Source organism: Moschus berezovskii, chromosome 20 (genome assembly GCF_049115385.1).
Source record: "Moschus berezovskii isolate FMDL1 chromosome 20, NW_MosBer_1.0, whole genome shotgun sequence".
NCBI lineage: Eukaryota > Metazoa > Chordata > Mammalia > Artiodactyla > Moschidae > Moschus > Moschus berezovskii.
The window spans coordinates 63421175-63439133 of record NC_142479.1 but is presented as its reverse complement, the minus strand read 5'-3'; the positions used below and the strand labels follow the sequence as shown (position 1 = coordinate 63439133).

At 56.1% G+C, this 17959-nt stretch overlaps 1 protein-coding gene across 1 annotated transcript; it reads right to left on the bottom strand.

Moving 5' to 3' along the window:
• Positions 1-4851: 4851 nt before the first annotated feature.
• NPTX1 (neuronal pentraxin 1) lies at positions 4852-14526 on the bottom strand. The gene is made up of 5 exons (XM_055408388.2): positions 13960-14526; positions 13469-13676; positions 11155-11399; positions 9738-9917; positions 4852-8973 (listed from the first exon to the last, which is right to left on the bottom strand). Exons 1-5 carry the CDS (start codon positions 14401-14403, stop codon positions 8752-8754), a joined length of 1299 nt encoding a protein of 432 aa, XP_055264363.1. The 5' UTR covers positions 14404-14526; the 3' UTR covers positions 4852-8751.
• Between the last annotated feature and the right edge of the window lie 3433 nt (positions 14527-17959).

The window sequence follows — 17959 nt, the reverse complement described above, 5'->3', positions numbered from 1 at the left end:
GGAGTTGTCTTTTTTATTACAAATGGATGTTGGATTTTGTCAAAAGATTTTTATGCATCTATCCAAATGACCATATGGTTTTTATTCTTCTATTTTTTAATGTGGTGAATCACATTGATTGATTTGCCGATATTGAAAAATCTTGCATAACTGGGTTAGATTCCACTTGATCATGATATAAGATCCTTTTAAAAGTATTGTTTGAATCAGTTTACTAATATTTTGTTGAGGATTTTTACATGTATGTTTATCAGTACTGTTGGTCTGTAGTTTTCTTTTTTGTGATATATTTATCCAGTTTTGGTATCAGAGTGATACTGGCCTCATAGAATGAGTTCAGAAGTGTCTTATGCTTTGCAATTTTTTGGAATAATTTGATAAGGATAGGTATTAACCCTGGGCTTAGTACCTGCCTCTAACAAACAGAGCCAAGTCCTGGAGTCTGGGATTCCAGAGCTGGTGTCACATCATTGGTGATTGGGGGTGGGGGTGGGGGATAGCCTGACACAGTTGGGTCCAGAGTCCATGGTGTCCTGAACCTTGTGTTAGTCTGCTCATGGGCAGGGCTGGGGCCCAGATGATTCCAGGGCAGGGTCTGGCCTGCTGATGGGCAGGCTGTATCTGCAGGCTGTGGGATGGTGATTTTCTTGTGTCTGGTGCCTGTCTTGTGGAGCCAAGTTCTGGGCCCTCTGGTGGGCAGGGCTGTGTCCAAGGGAGGCTGAGGGCTGCCCTTAGGCATCTGGTCTGGCCTGATGAGGCTGTGTCCCACCCAATTAGTTGCTTGGCCTGAGGTGTCTCAGCTCTGGCACCTATACAGGCTCTTGGGTAGGGCCAGGTCTTCACCCTGATGAGCTAGAGGGAGGATCCCACACAATGGTGCTCACCAGCATTAGCATTCATGTGGTAGAAGGAGCTCTGAAGAATGGCTGTTGCCAGTGTATATGTCCCCAGGGTGAGCCACCCATCAACCCCCCACCCTCCCTGACTTTCCAAGAGGCTCCCCAAGATGAGCAAGTAGGTCTGGCCCAGGCTTCTATCAGATTACTGCTTTTGCCCTGGGTCCTGGAGCATGAGAGATTTTGTGCACACCGCTTGAGTGAAGTCTCTTTTCCCCACAGTCCTGTGGGGCTCCCAAAATTAAGCCCTGCCAGCTATCAAGGCCAGTGGCTCTGGGGGCTCATTTCCCTGGTTCAGGACCCCTGGGCTGAGGAGCCTGATGCAGGGCTCAGAACTTTTACTCCTGTGGGAGAATCTCTACACTGTAGTTATTTACCAGTTTGTGGGTTGTCCACCCAGGGATATGGAACTTGACTTTATCAAGGATCTGCCCTTTCTACCAGTCTCAATGTGGTTCCTTTTTTATGTCTTTAATTGTAGAAGATCTTTTCTGGTAGGTTCTGGTCTTTTTCATCGATGGCTATTCTTCTAATAGCCATGATTTTGATGTGCTTTTAAGAGGAGGTGAGCTCAGGGTCCTTCTGCTCTGCCATCTTGGCCAATCTCCTGTGTATCTGTTTTTCTTAAGGCTCAGTTATGGTTATCCATTTTCTCAATACCCTTCTCTTCCCCTGTCCCCAAAGGGAAACTGCCAAATCCAGGTCATGGCAGGGGGCTCTGGACTTGTGGTCCCTGCCTCAAGTACCTATGTGTACCCTGATTTATATGGTAGCTGAGAAACTTCTGGGGAGACAGTGTCACCCAGGTCCACCAACAGTGATCAGAAATAAGAACTCATGTAGCCTGAAGGTTTGAGGGAGGACAAAAAGGACCCTGAAAGGATAGTTAGCATTGAAGAAAAATCTGCTGAGGGCAGATCCCATGGCTGCTGGCCCAATGGTGGGGCCCGCAAAGGTGTGAGCTGGGGTCTTGGAGCAAGTACATCAGGCATCCTGCAGAGAGAGCCCTGCTGGTCCCCACAGATTGGTCCTGGGCTCCAGGGAGAGTCCAAAGAGACTACCTAGTCCCACCCTGTCTTCCTATGCTGGGGAAAACTAAGGCCTTGAAAACCACTGTTAATCTCCTCGAGTGAGTCTCAGGAAATGCCTAGTGTGCTTCACGGGAAAATCACAAAATGAAATGATTTTCAGTTTTTAAGGATCAGACTGTTCAGTCGCTCAGTTGTGTCTGACTCATTGCCACCCCATGCATGCAGCATGCCAGGCTTTAGAATCAATCAGACTATTAGAAACAATTTATTTGAACATCAGGAGAGGAGGGAGGCTCTGCTTCCATGGGGAAGGGCATCTTGGGAATCCAAGGCCATAGGAACTCACCACGTGCATCACATGTGAGTACATGAGAACCTGGGGGCTCAGGGATGACGACAGAGCAGTGAAGTTTGAGGGAAGAGCAGATCTGGTCAGAGGGTCATGGGCTCAGATTGGCACTAGGTCCTCTTCGAGGGGGTGGCCTCCCTGGTGCTGACCTCTGCAGATGAATTCTGAACCTATAGCTAGTGTGGAAAGACAGGGGATTTGCAGTCTGAGTGCCCACCCTGCCACTCACGAGCTCAGCAGGTCACTCAGCCTCCCCACTGGCTTCTCATCTGCAAACTCGGCGTTGTCATCAGGGTAGCCATTGGGATGATGGGAGATAAAGCATAGGAACAAGTCAGGCACAGAGCGTGATGCACAGTGTGGATGCCAATGGCCCCTGGAGGCTGGCAGCACTGCCAGGGCACCTCCAGAGGTGGAGCACAGAGACTCTTGAGGGCCTGGGCCCTTGGCAAAGCCAGTTGATGAGCCTGAGCTCAGGCAAGCACCACCAGCTATGAATGGGAAAGAATCTCCTAGTGAAGGTTTGGGGTGGGAGCGAGGCAGTTCTGCTAAGGTCAAGGCAGCAGTTCCGGCTGACTCCAGCCCCCAGAGGGACCCTTGTTGGCTGGGCTGAGCATTTCGGTCTCTTCTATAGGGCATCTGGTTTCTATAAAGAAGCCAAGTCCTGAGCTCAGAACCACAGGCCTTCCAAAGAGTTCCAGAACCTTTCTAACTTCCCCACAGCCACTGCTTTTCTTCTCTCCTATTTCCTGTTTCCAGCGAGCAGTTAACTCCACAGAGCCAGGTGGCTTTGTATTCCTTGGAGGTCTGCAGAGAGGGGGCTCCTGGGCACAGGCCCATTTGCAGGGAGCCTTGCAGGGAGCAGACAAGGAGATGGAGGAGGCTGGAACTCCTTGAACTGTGCTGCTTCTACCTTGGGGGGCCCACAGCTGATGCACAAGCCCAGCTTCCTAGAGGGATTGGTCTAGACTCTGCTGCCCTTGGGGGGCCTCTGGGGTGGGAGGACTGTGCCCCTAGAGCAGGTCAGCCAGGTGGTGCAGGAGAGACACAAAGGTTGCACCCTAGGAAACATGGAGCCTGTCTCCATGTGTACAAACAGATGGATAGAAGCTGCAGCTCAATATAAGGAACTGGGCACAACAGAAAAGAAATATGAAAGATAGAAAAGAAAAAAGAAAAACTCCCAGCTGGAGCTGTTTGAAAGTGGGCCAGACTGTCTCTATGGATAGCAAGTTCCCTGTCATTGGAAGTCTGTAAGCTGAGAACATTTTCATGCATCCGATGGGCTGTTGGCATCAATGGCTTTGGAGACACTCTCCAGCTTTGAAATCCCGAGCCTGTGTCCCTCTGCTGCAGGCTCCCATTTGCTGTCTCCTTGTGAAGCTGCTCTTCTCTGCTCCGCAGCCCCTAAATTCAGTCCTTGATGTGTCAAGATCAGGTGTGAGAAGTGGGGAAAGTAGTTTGTTTCTGATGACAGTAAAAATACTGAAGTTTTGAATGAACATTTTCATAGAAATTAGAAATGTAAGAGTGATGTTATTACAAACATAACTATGCACTTGCGCAAGTGGGAGGCAAAGAGGTGGTGCGTCAGCTGGAGTTGCTGGAACTGAGTACAACCCTGGGCCTGGCCACACGTGTGCAGCCTCCAGGTGGACACTGCCCACCAAGGGCAACTAACAGGCCCAGGGTCTTCAGCCTGGCAGGGGTTTCTCTCTCCCACCTGGGGTTCCTACTGCAAGGTCAACAGGGTGAGTGGTCAACTGCTCTGAGGCCAAGTCCCCTCTGTCCATACTCCTCCAGGCAATGGGCAGTTCACTTACACCCCACCAAACTCCAGATCCTGAGTCCTGGCCAGTTCCCATCTGTTAACTCAGCGTGTGTGTGTGTGTGTGCGTGCACACACACGCATGTGTGTTGGGGCGTGGGGGAAACCAATCAACCAAGCAGGTTATTTTGACTACTGCTCATTGATTTTATCCCACAGAAAGGAACAGCTCCACAGCTCCATGCCCATCCAGTGGCTAGCTTGGTCCATGAGGGGCCAGGGAACTGAGTTCTTCTCAGTGCCCAGGGTTCCCACATCACCCATCTTCTTGTTATGTGAACCTGGGGGTGCTGTCTTGCTTGAATGCAGAGAAACATCCTGGGAACCCTAAGGATGGGTCAGCAGGGATGTGGCAAAGGAGAGCAGGGCTGCTTGGGAAGGACAAGCCCAGGCCTCCTGGGACCTGCAGCCAGGTGTGCTGTGGGCAGTGCATCGGTTCAGGAGAGAGCAGGGCTGCAGATGAGGTGAGGAACGGGCAGATACTCTGCAATCCAAGCTCCAGTGTGGTCTCTACACATTGAAGAATCACTTCACGGCTCTCTGCCTTGGTGTCGGCTGCACCTGTGAATTGCACAGGCTCCCTCCCCACCCCTGATGTCCACTATCACCAAGTGGCTGTGGGATTTTTGAGGGGCACGGGGCAATGGGTAGGCGGGCATATCCTGGGAGGGCCCCTGAGGTTGCCGAGTAGGTTGAGGTGACATTTGCAAGCTTGAGGAAAGAAGAGATATTCCAAGGAGACCACAGTCTTTCTTCACTCTTTACTGTGTAAAAATAAACTCAACAATTCATGTCATTTCAGCAAGAAAATGAAAAAAAAGCAAGATACCAGTAGAAATAGTGCATTTCCAGAACTGCTGATGGGAGGTGGCAGGTCCCATGGTTTTGACCCATTAGATACCCAAAAGGCTGTGGATCATATGAAAAATGTACAGCTTTGGTTAGCAAATAATGAAAAAGTAAGATACATCAATTCTCTTTCCTATTATACAGTATATACAATATAACAATATCAACCAGAAGGGGTTTGCTTTTGTCATTGTTGATTTTTCTTTTTTGGCAAATAAGACAAAATTGGGACTCTAAGTATTGGGCTTTTTTTTTTCTCAATGACTTGTTCCCTTTCAACAAATGGCACTTAAGTCCACTGTACATGGAAGTGATACATTTCCCATCATTAGTTGAATAAATTTACACACTGTGTTTTAAGAGATGAAACCATGACTGCTTTAAGCCACGTTTTGGTTGCCATAAGATTTCAAAGGATACCATCTTCTTAATGTTCACAATTCAGAACCCTAGTTTCTTCTATCAGGGTTGGAACTGACCATCAAGTCCTCTACTCATTCCACTTGACAAGTCAGCTCCAAGACGGAGGGGCCAGCATCAAGGACCAGAGTATATCCAGTCCCCAGCACGTCTTTGAGAACAGGTGGCCCCTCTCTGGAGCTCATTGGAACAACTGTGACCCTCATGGCAGTCTCTCCCTTCCCTTCACTCCCCACAAGACACCCCCTTGGTCTCAGGTCCCAGGGCTGGTGACAAAGTGATCTTTGCAGTCTTAGAAAATAAACTGTGAATCTACAAAAGGAACAGAAAGCATACAAAATGTATCTCTTTCTTCCAAAATACATGCTTTCAGTTCTACATTTTGGCGGAGCCTGAAAAGTATTTTCAAGGGAAATATAGGTTGAGTTAATTTATAGGTTTGTCCTTTTCTTTCATAAAAATACTCTTGTTTGGTAATAAACTTTTTCTTCTAGAGTAAGAGAAATAATACTGTGTTATCAAAAGCAAGAAGGCTTACGATTCAAGTGGGCTCTAAGCCCCCGAGGGCCCGGAGAGCCTCTGTCAGTAGCTCTGCCGCCTCGGACACCCAGGGAGCTGTGGGACACCAGCTCGGCAAAAGCAAACACTGTCTCGACAGTGCTTTTTTATCTCCTTATTTTATAAAATGGCTTACCTGAGATAGGCATGTATTATTCAGTGCAAGAGGGAACATCAATCAGATTAAGGAGTAGATGGAAACTATGTGGATTAGATTTGTGGCTGTGTCATCTACCTTTCTCGGGGCTGGCGAAGTGCCAAGTGTTAACACAGTGAGGGAGCCAGGGGCTTGGCACAGGCTCCAGTTGGGGCAGGGGAGGGAGTTAAACATCAGCTTCTGTCCCTGGCACCGTAGGTGCATCAGGGGAGGGGCGAGGAGGGTGAACAGGTCAGGGAGGGGAGGCCAAAGGGACACAGGTGTGCTCTGCCCACTTTTAGTTAGGGCAGAGGATGGCTTGTGGTCCTGAACGGACAGCTCCCACCACGCCCACTGGGGCAGAAGGTGGTCTGGGGTCCGGTAAATCGCTAGATCGGCAGGGGCTGGTGGGAGGTGCCGAAGGAGAGCACCTAGCACACTCTGGGCCTTGCCTACAGCTCCGAGATGGCTGAAGTGAGGGGTGGGGCTGATCTGGTCTAGAGGGGGATTCCAAGCTCTCGCTCTCTCCCAACCACGGGCGATGTTAGGCTTGTTCTCAACCTACACATTAAAAATACTTCTTGGTGTGTTTGGGGAATGGGGAGGGGGAGAGGGACTCCGTCTCTCCCGTGACCTCCTCGGACTCCCTTGGCTTGCTTACCCAGCCATTTTCAGTAGCTACATGGATGGTCACAGAACAAGGGGTGGCACTGGGCACACAACACAGAACCAGAGAAGTTCATGCAGGCAGGGGAACACACACCAGAACGAGGAAGCAAGGGACACACCGCCCCGAGGAACATGCAAACAGAGAAGGTCCCTGCAGATCCACAGATGCCACAGCCAGACGGGCTCTGACAAAGCACAATGGTCTCAGGAAAAAGCCACTGTTGAACCACAACACGCAGCCCGGCGCCTGGACCGCACCCTCGGCACGAGAGTGATGCATTGCAGAACGGCGACTGGGTACCGTGCAAACACCCACGCAGACACCGACACAGAAACACCAACACAGACACACACAGATGCACTAGGTTTCCGACACAACACAGACCTGCGTTTAAGGAGACAGGTGCCTCTGGAAAAAACAGAAGACAGAACACCTGCTCCTGCTGAAGAAATGTCTGCAGCTGTAGATGAGCCAGGCAGTGCAGTAGAATTTCTAGAAAGACTTGCCAGCCTTTTGCTAATTAGACTCTTGGTGATAGAGTCCAGGTGGCCCTTGGGTGTGCGACCCCCAGATGGTGCAACAAAGCAGGGAGCTCACCCTCCCCTGGGTGTGATCCGTCTGACTGCTCTTCTCTCTCTCATTCAACACACACATGCACGCGTGTGCACACACACACACACACACACACACACACACTTCTCCCCACCTTGGAAGGAGATGCACACGTTAGTTTTTCATGGGCAGAAAAAATGTCAAAGCTTCTGGACACTGATTGGGGGTCAATGTCACCAGTTGGTGACGGGTTGGGGGCTGCATCAGAACTTGAGCTCTATAAGATGGGGAGTGGGTTTCAGGCCCCGGCCTGGCCATGCCTAGCTCTCCATGGAGAGGTCTCTGGGCTTGCCTCAGTCTGGGTAAAGAATATGGCTGTCAGAGTTACCACCGACCTGGCCCATTGACTGGTTGTGGCCTTACGTGGCTGGGTCTCAATCAGAGTGTGGGTTTCCTGGTTTAAAAGGTCTATTCCCCAGCTGACCCACTGAAGCCTCCGGTCATCCACTGCCAGAGGCCAAGGGGAAGGGTGCAGAAGTCCTGGCTTCCTGGGTGATGGGTGGGATGCTTCTCTCTTGGGGTCACCAGCTGGCTGCTGGAGGGGAGTTTGAGGAGGTGGGAAGGCTGAGAGCCACAGATAGGATCCTGGACCAGAGCTGGCTACGCTGGGTATGTAGGCCAGCCTCCCAGGCCCAGTACTGTCCTCAGAGGTCAACAGCAGGATGCCTGGCTTCTGAGGCTGGTGCCACCTCCTCTGTCCCCTCCCAGCATGTGGTGCCATCATAGGACACGGTCTGCCTTCAACCCTTCAGAGAGAATTTACTTCTATGACAAAATACAAATTCTCCTTGGAGAGATCCCTAGCCTTTAACAAAGCGCTAAAAGATATCTATTCTATCAATATAGAGATATGTCGCTCTGAAAAAGGTTTGCAAACAAAGATGAATGCATGGCAGGAGAAGTTGCACCAGCCCCAAGGCACACGGGCGGCCACCAAAGTTGGCAAGTACAGAGATTAGACCAGTCATGAGACTTCCCAAAGCCACAGAGAAAGAAGAAAAGGAATACCTCATTTTAAAAGAGAAGGCCTCCCCCGAGAGACAGATCCTTGTAGACACACACACACACAGTCACACTCACACACGGGTCCTCTCACCTACGTGTGCATTTTTCAAAATGTCTCAGCCGCCAGTGTTGGTGGTGAACGGGGCATGCCTGAGAAACAGCGCGGGCTCCTAGAGAGAAGTGGGGACACCTGCGACAGATGGGAGCCAGGCCTGCTTCACGTGCACGAGGACGAAACCAGGCTGTGTGCGTGTGCGCATGTGCGAGGGCGATGGCCTTGAGTCATTCCTGGGGGAAAGGGAGAGAAGAAGAGACGACGGATCATCACCGCACAAGCAGGGGGAGGCGGGCGGGGGCTGGGGACCCAGGGGCCTGGAGGCTCAGCCAGCCCCAGGCCTCAGTTGATCTGGCGACAGGCTTCGAATGTCCACTTGGTGGCTCCACCGTAGATCTCGATGTGGGACTCGGCCCAGGCGATGACGTTGCCGGAAAGGGCCTTGGTGCTGCAGGTGGCCAGGTTGTACACCTCCCCTGGGGTCAGCTTGCGGTCCCAGATGTTGAAGTGTGCCAGCTCGCCCACAAACGCTTGGGTGGCATCAAACCCGCCACCCAGAGTGTCCTTCGGAGAAAAGCAGAGGGTGAGGGTGGAGGGGGTCAGAGCGGTCGGTGCCCATCAGGAGGGCCTCCCTGGCAGGCATGGCTCTCACGTCCGCCTCTGGGCACATCTATCTCAGCTGTGCATCAGTCCCTCCCCTGCAGGGAGCTCAGGAACAGCAGTGATGCTGGCCTCCTCTGCCCTGGATGCAGAGTTTCTCCTGGGGGCACCTAGGAGGTGCCCAGTGAGGGAGGGTGTCAGTTGGGTCCATGGACAACTGTGGGAGCAGGGCCTGGGGGCCTCCCCTACACTCCCTGCCTCTCCCCCAAGAAACTCCAATGTCACTCTTTGCCAGCCATAGCCGCCCAACGAGAACAGAAGGCCTGGGGCTCTCCTGCCTGCCTTTCCCTCCTGGGTGCCCAATGGGAGACAAACCACTTCCAAGAAATAAATTATGCATCATTAAGTGCACAATTGGCCTTCCCGTGTCAAAGAGCATTGCTGCAGTTGTTGAGAGCCTGGAGACAGAGCCCCCTCCTGCCTGCCTTTCCTGAAAGCACCCACTCAGAGTGGGGACTTTGCCCAAACTGCTGCATCACTTGCTTCCACGGCTTCTTCTCAGGGGGAACCACTTCCCTCTCCAGCTCCCTCCCACTTTGCTTCCTGCTGCCTCTCTCCCCTCCCTCCCAACACCCTCACTTCTCCTTTCTCCCCGCCTAGTCTCTGGTTCTGGGGCTCCACCCCCTGCAGCCAGCCCCCCCCCCATCCCTGCTCCCCACAGCCTGTACCTGCTCCTGGCCCAGCACCAGCACGCCTTGTGGCTTGATGGGGTGATAAGGTGCCAGGTTCTCGCCGTTGCCGCCCTGGGTGCCATCCTGGTAGGCTTCCCAGACCCCATCCCGGGTGGTCCAGGTGATACAGATGTGGTGCCACTTGCCGTCATTGATTACGAAGGGCAGCTTAGCCACCTGGGCAGGAGAACGACATATAGGACAAGATGGAAAAGGGCACCATCAGGATCAATGATCATCACTAGTTACTAGTTCAACTAGTAGCATAGGTATTACATAGGTATTTACAGTAAACATCAAGAGCCCTACTGAGTTCTTGCAGCACCTGGCCCTCGGGACTGTCAGGCCCATCCATAGACAGAACAGACTCACAAAGGAAATGGGATGCTTTGTCCAGATCGATCTGAATATGCAATCTCCTCACTCCTACTCACCCTTCTCCCTCTGGGCCAGTCCACAAAACCTGCCCTCTGATGAGCCACCCCTGGTGGCTGACTTCACTGCTGCTTTCTGGGCCTCTCCTCTCTTCCAACGCTCCATCTCTAATTGCCAGATCCTCTGGGTCTAAAACCCACCCAGCCTTTTTACAGAGACTCTGAAAGATGCCAGGGGAGATGGCACCATGCCTTTTAACACTCAGAGCAGCCCCTGACCTGGAATTTCACTCCCACTCTAACATTTCAGGTGGGGAGGCTGCTTCAACTGATAAAACAACCCTCACACCCTTTTAACTTGGGGACATGGGGCCCCAGAAAGGCTCAGCCCTCTCTGGGCAAGGCATCAAGAGCAAGGGCTTGGATTCCAATTCTCAGTCCAGGTTTTAGACATTAACTACCAGAGCTAGTATGGCGATGAGGGAGTTGGAGAGCTGACAGCTAATCCCACAGATAGCAGGGGGCCAAGATAGAGACAGGTTCCCTGGAGGGAAAGGGTGCCCTCTCCCAAGGGCTCATGCAGACCTGGCCTCCTCCCAGGGGCAGGGGGCTAAGCAGGATTGATTTGGACTCTCTGGGAGCATCCTTACCACTACCCCAAGCATCTATGGTCTCCCAAATATGGGGGAGAAAAGTCAGCTCCAAGGCTAGCTGGGGTAGGGAGTCAGGGTTTCATCAGCCAGATGGACTGGCCCCTGGATCCGCCTCCTCCGTCCCCACTGGTGAGGCCTCCATCTGGGAGGGTTCCAGCTTCCCCAGGTTCATGGAGAATAGCAAGAATACCCCTCCCCATTTCTCCCAGGCCTCATCCTGCCCCTCCCTCAGCCCTGCCTGGCAAGCTCTCCTCTCAGGGCCAGAGCAGCACTGGAGGCTGTGTATCCCATACCACCCAGACCTGCCCCAGCCACTGGCATGGACTGGGACCCCGGAGGCCTCACCCTGCTGCCCTGCAAATCTAGAAGGAAGGGTGGGGGCTCTACCTTGTCATTGATGAGGATCTCCATGGGGTTGTTGCCCCACTCAATGAGGACCAGCTCATTGGCCTGGCCGGGCACAGCATAGGAGAAGGGTGTGCCCACCCCCGGTGCCGCGCTGGACTTGAGCCACATGCACACTGTGAAGGCGTACATCTCCGGCAGGCTTTTCTTCACCTTGGCGTACATGTAGTTGGTCCGCAGTGGGAATGTGAGCTGGAACTTATCTCCAGGGCGGTTGTCCTTCTGACCTGGAGAGGATGGGACACAGTACCGACACCTGCACCTTGACAGAGCACCTGTCCCGGACTGAAGCAGGCTTGCCAACCCCCTCCCCCCAACCAGGCCCTCTGATGCAGACAAAGCAGACTCCTCTCTGTTCTGTAGATGCTGAAAACTAAGCTCAGAGAGGTCGAGTACTTTGCCCAGGGCACAGGGCCAGAATGAAAGAGCTGGCCCACAGTCTCTGCACTCCAGGTCTGGCTCCCACATGGTGGCCCCCGTGGGCAGGCTGGGATGGGGGAGCCCGAACACAATGGGCTCTGAGTATCTGCACCTGAGCTGGGCAGTGGGCATGGGGAGGGAGTGGGTCAGGGCACACCCTGTAAAGCAATGTGTGCTCAAAGGTGTGGCTGCAGAGGAAGGGGGTCTCCTCACCAGGAAAGAGGCCAGCTCCCCTCAGAGTAGCCCCTTCGGGAGCCCAACCTGATTCCACGATGCTGGATGCTGCTCAGAACAGGCCCCTGGGGCCTGTCACACTTCCCTCAAGGCCAGGACACACTGCAGCCCCTGGTCACTCATTTGACCCAGCCAATTCATCCTGAGAACTCAGGCTGTTTCCAGAATCCCATCCACCCCACAGGAAGGAGAGTTGTCCCCTCCGAGTCTCTTCAAGCAGCTCTGTCTGCCCCTGCAGAGAGGGCAGGACAGCAGGGAGCCCGAAGGTGGCCCTAGAGCCAGGTTCCCCTAAGGTGACTGCTTTGAGGACAATGTCAGTCATTCTCAGGGCAAGCTTCTGGTGTGTTTCCTGAAAAATCACACTCCAGGCCCCATTGCCTCCCTTTATACCCAGCCACCAGCTCCCCGTCTGTCGGCAACATCTCCAGGGAATGCTTGTCTGCCCTCTCCCAACTCACACACACACTGTGGCTGTGGCCCTGGGCATGGTGTGACTGATTCCATTCAAAACATTCCAACCCAGCAGTGGGCATGGGCACACGGCCCAGAGCCAGGAACACACACCCACCAGCTTCAGGGTGTACACGGGGTGCTGCCAGGGAGCCCAGCACTAAACCGGCCCTCTAGGCCAAGAATTATTTCTAGAAGGCATCCTACTGGGTCAGCTGCCCCACCCCCTTCCTCTAAGCCAGATGTCAGGGAACAGAGCAGGGATGGCCATGTTTCCCTTCTGTCTCAGGCTGGCAGCCCCCTGCCCTTGGAGCAGATCTGGTCTCTCTCCAGGGGGTGCTCTTCATTTCCCCAATCTCCTCCTTCTTTCTCCCTCCTCCCTTCCCCGATCTGTTTTTCAGTTACATAACGTGCCTTAAGATGGCACTGTTTAAATCCATCCAGCACACTTTGCAGTCCGAGAAGGGTCACGTGGCCCTGCTCCCAGCCTCGCATCCCCCGCCTCCCCTTTTACAACCTTGTTTGATTTCTGCGACTTCAAGGCTGAGCCTCTCAACCTCATCCGTGCTCCCGGGCGAGACTGGCACTTGGGGTTGGCGACTTGAAACAGTGGGGCAGCATGCACGATGCCTGAGCTTGGGTCATTCATAACAGAAAACCACAGGATTGTGCTCAGAGCTGGGGAGGGGGGACCTGGAAATCCCCAAAGGACTCCAGGGGCATCAAGGAACTGGGAGGAAGCCTGCTCAGGGCCCAGATCTGCCGTGGACCAGGAGGACCCAGCCGCAGCCCGTGCCCTGCTCTCTGCTGGGGATAGGGACTGGCTAGAGCTAGGGTTTCTTAGCCAGGGAGGACTTGGTCTAGCCATGGCTCTAGTGCAAAGTTGCTGAAGATTAAACAGATCAGACTTGGGGAAATTCCTGTGAGTGTGTGAGTGTGGCAGGGGAGCAGGCAATCCTTCCTCACTCTGTTTCCCCAGATGTCCGAAGCCCAGGGCACCCAGCCCTGCCAGGAGCATCAGCTGGAGAACCTGAGGTAGAGACGGTGGAGGAGCTCAGGGCTTGTACACTCCCGACCTGAGCTATGCATAGCTTCCTGCAGGGAGCCAGGGCCAGAAGCCGGGTCCCACTGGTCCAGGGAGTTGAGATAGGATGCAAGGACCGCCCCCCCCACCCCATCCCATGACCACTACCTTTCTCGAGCTCGCTGATCCGCTGGTGCAGGGAAGTCAGGGCGCTTTCGATCTTGACTCTTTCCTCGGTGTCGTTTTTGGGGCCCCCTTTGCCCTCCTCCAGAGTGTTCACCCGAGACAGCACCTGCCTTTCCAGGTCATCGATCTTGCTCTGCAGCAGATCCTTGAGACTGTTGGTCTGGCTGGAGGAATTGAGCCGGCTGTACTGCTGCGGGGGTGCAAGGGCGGGGGGGAAACCATATCGTTACGCGTGGAGTAGGGACCGTGCCGGGAGGCCGGTGGCGCGGTCCCCTCAGGGCGACTGCGGGGGCGGCCTGGCAGGGAGCTCGGGCTAGTGCCCGTTCGCGGGGCCCGCAGGCTTGGGGAGGCCTCAGCCAGGCATCCGTACCCGGCCGAGACCGGGGTTGGGGGTGTCAGGTAGGGTCGGGAATGGAGGTGGGGGAGGGCAGAGGGGCGCGTGAGCCGGAGGGGAAACAGCGGCGCGCGCGGACCTCGAGGTTCTCCAGGCGGGTTTTGAGCGACTGCAAAGTTTGCCCGAGTTGGCTGAGCGTCTCAGCGGCCGGCGTCCGAGACAGGTCGCCCATGGTGTTCTTGCCCGAGCCGGGCTGCTTGCGGCCGCCGCCCGTCCGCGCCTCGCCCGCGCTCGCGTCCAGGGTGCTCTGGCTCTCGCAGCGACCCAGCTTGGTGGTCAGCTCGCGGATGGTCTCCTTTTGGCTCAGGATGGTCTCCTTCTGCTGCAACACGGTCTCTCGGAGCTGCAGCACGTTGCTCCGGAGCTCCTCGGCGCCGCCGGTGGCCACGGACGCGGCGCACATGTCGGCGTCCACGGGCACCGAGGTGCAGATGAAGCGCGTCGGCCCGAAATCCTGGGCCCCGCTGCCCAAGAAGCAGAGGGCGAGCAGCGCACAGGTGCGCGCGGCGCGGCCGGCCGGCATGACTGCGGGCGCTGGGACCCGGCGCTCCGGGCCCGGCTCGGCTCGGCTGGGGCTCCGCGGGCGGCCCGCGCTCTGGGCGCCGCGCTGCTGCTGCTCCGCCGCGCAGTCCGCACCGCCGCGCTGTCCGGCCCCCACTGCCGCCTGCGCTGCGGAGCCCGCGCCTTTTATGCCACCGCGGGAGGGGCCTCGGCGCTGGCGACGTCAGCGGGGGAGGAATCCCGGTTTAATTGTCTGCGGCCCGGGCCCGCTGCGCGGCTGGGGTCGCAGGCGCGCGCAGTGGGGGAGACTACCCCCTCAAACCCCGGGGCCGCCGCATCTTTTGCTCCATCCTCCACCCGCCCGCCCCTGTCCCAGCCTGCGCCGCTTCCCCGAAGGCGCCGAGAGCGGAGGGAGCGGGATGTGGAGAGTAGGGTGGGCCGGGCCGCGGCCCCGGACTTCTGGATGGGCCACCTGCGTGCTGCTCCAAATCTCCAACTGGACTTGGGGCACGCGGGAGGCCACGGCGGACCCGAGGGACAGAATTCGGCTCACCTCACTGGGCTGAACACTCGTCGGGCCTCGACCGGGTCCCCAAGGACTCAAGTCGTCCACACCTGTGTGCCGGGTGGGGGGCGCCGGGAGCAGAGCCTCGCTACCTGCCCAGGTTCCAAAGCGGAGTCGCGGGGTCCTTCCAAGTTTCTTCTATGTCCATATGGGGTTGTAAAGATACTACACACCCCGGCTCGCGGCGCTCCCCTATGACCTCGCTCTCGGCTCTCCTGCGCCCCCACCACCCCGGCTCCGGGCTTTGGAGACTGGCAACATCTCCCGGGAATGACAGCCGCCACATCGTGCTGGTGGGGCAAGCGGGCACTTCTCCGAGGCGTCCCTAGCGGATTAAGCCTTTCCTGCCAGCCGAGCGGGTCCGATTCCGGGCAGACGGCGCCACCGGGACTGGACGCTCCCTGCAGCGCCGGGGGAGCTGCCGCGCTTCCGAGGGGGCCCTGCAAGCGGACCCTTCCGCGCTCCCCTCCCACAGCGGAGATATGAGGGCACGTGTGCGTGTCCGTGTGCTAGTTGGATGCATCCGTGTGTCCATGTCTGCGTGTGTCCGCGTGTGTGTTGGGCTTTCTGGATCCCATGCACCCCAGCTCTGCCCACTTCTTCGCGGGTGGCGAGGGGTCCCGGACTTTGGGAGGGGAGCGTCACCCCTGAGGAGCTCCACGCTATGCTACGTTACTCATAGTCACCCCACTCACCCACCCACACACTTGAGCCATTTTTTCTGGGCAGCGGCGCCGCGGGCTTCGACTCCCAGTATCCCGTCCGGTTTCCGGTGCCCGGTTCCTGGCTCCCGACTAGAACCTGAGCCCCTGCTGGTCAGAGCCAAAGGCGCTTCGGAAGCCGCCGCTCCAAGCTCCCACTGTACAGAGGAGGTGCCAAGATTCCGGGATCCGACTGCAGGCGACAGGTCGAGCCAAAGAGACAGTCCCAGTTGGGGCAGCCCGGCGGACACCCCCGCCCCACACCCCGAGCCCTTCATTCGCCTCCTCTGGGCGCCGCGATGGCCCGCCAGCTGGGAAGCTCCCGGGTCCCTGCCCGGGGCTGGCTTCTGCCCGTGGGTGGGAAATGAAACCAGCTCTATTGAGACCTGTTCGATAAAACACGATCTCCTCCCTCTCCGCAGCCTCCTCCCATCCCGGGGCCACCCGAGGTCACGGTTCTTTCATTGCTTCAGCCGTGAACCCTCCGCTAGCCCGGGGCTGCGAGCCGGCGCGGCCCTTGCTCGTCCATTGGCCTCCGCTTCCCGGCGCCAGAGGGACCCCGCGGCCCGCACGCGGCAGGTCTGGGCTCCGCGCGACTCTCTCCGGGGCTGTGCGGGGGTTTCAGCCCCCGGGGGCAGCGCTCGCCCACCACCGAGCGCCGGGACCCACCGAAGCTCACGGCCCGCCCCTGGGCCGCGGGAGGGGCTGGCCATGACTGTCCCACGCGTGTCTGCGCCTCAGGCCAGCAGGCGACTCCAGAGCAAATACCCGCGCGAGGGGCGCGACGACTTCTGCACCCACTCCCATCCCGCGACCGGATAGGGTCGCTTTCCTGGCCCAGGGCTTCATTTGATCAGAGGTGGTTTCCCGCAGGGCCTGGAGGGGAAGCTATCCGGGCGCAGAGGGAGCCGCGCCCAGAGATCGCGTGGGCGCGGGAGAGGAGCCCAGCTGGGCCTGGCAGGCGGTGTGGACTGAGCGGGAACCCTGGGCCTGGCCTTGCCTCCTGTGCCCCAGGAGGGGCAGGGACTTGCCCGAGCAACGCAGGGACCTGGGCTTTTACTTCCAGAGATCTCAGTGGTTGGCACCCAGGCACCTGGGCCCTGAGAACCAGACCTCCCCTCCCCCGTCCTCACCCCATCTCTAGGAGGGAAGTATGGAACCCCAAGGGGAGCAGACTGTGGTCAAGGGCCCAGGACCCTGTGGCCCCGAGGGCGACCTCTGTGGAGCACCCTGTCTGCCAGAAGGCAGCGCTGGGGACAACTGCAGCAGATTCGCGGGCTCTGTTGGGAGATGGGGGCAGGGCGCACTATGGCAGCTGTCTGCCTTCCTGAACTCTTTTAAACTGGACTTCAAGACTCTGGGAGCGGGGGCATTTAGTTCTGGTAGTTTTTGGTCTCCTGTCCCTCCCTAAGGGTTTCCCACGTGGTGCTAGGGGTAAATAATTTGCCTGCCAATGCAAGAGACACTAGAGAGACCTGAGTTTGATCCCTGGGTGGGGAAGATCCCCTGGAGTAGGAAATGGCACCCCACTCCAGTATTCTTGCCTGGAAAATTCCATGGACAGAGGAGCCTGGAAGGCTATAGTCAATGGGGTTGCAGAGTCCAGCACCACTGAAGTAACCGAGCACACAGCACTCCCTCCCTAGAGTTCAGGAGGTATCTGGCAGTTGGGGACTAGAAAATGAAGGGCTGCCTTGCCTAAAACTCTCGGGGAAGGAACCTCTAGTTGCCGAGCTACCTGGTCTGGAAGTGCGGGATGAAGGGGCACCCTCAAATGTGTACATCCGATTTTCCCCGCCCTGCATCGCTTACCTGGAGTGAAGCAGTGGCGGGGATGGGGGTGGGGTGTGGGGGAGGAAGTGCTGGGTCCGCTTACAGTGAGGTTGGGAAGAAATGTGCAGGATCACACAATGATGGGGTTTTCCCACCTCACAGATGCAATGGATATGAATAACCTAAAAAGCACAGACAATAGTAAAATATAGTAGAAATAATTAGAAAGTGATGAGTTCTGACTACCTATTACCTTTGTTCTTAGTATAATTTCTATAATTGTGAGTTTGTATAATTTCCATTTTAATAATGACTGTGTTTAACCATCAGCTTGCAAATTCCTGAAAATGTAGCAGTCAGCTGGAGCCAGTCAGCTGGGCACATTACCGGTGGAAGAGGAGGGAGAGGCCTTCAGAGGTTAAACTAGGGGGTTGGGAGGAGCAGGTACCTCGGTGTAGGGAAAGTAAAGGGGCATGTGGGGAAGTGTGACCCGAGGCTCCCTCGCTGTGGCCAGCACAGTAAAGGCAGACAGGCATAGG

Bases quoted from the DNA above. Each gene is read 5' to 3' on its own strand.
- NPTX1 (XM_055408388.2), bottom strand. From the start codon at position 14,403: ATGCCGGCCGGCCGCGCCGCGCGCACCTGTGCGCTGCTCGCCCTCTGC. The intron at 13,677-13,959 runs GTCCGCGCGCGC...GCACCCCCGCAG, and splicing joins CCCGCCTGGAGAACCTCGAG to CAGTACAGCCGGCTCAATTC. The intron at 9,918-11,154 runs GTAGAGCCCCCA...TCTCCTGCCCAG, and splicing joins AGATCCTCATCAATGACAAG to GTGGCTAAGCTGCCCTTCGT.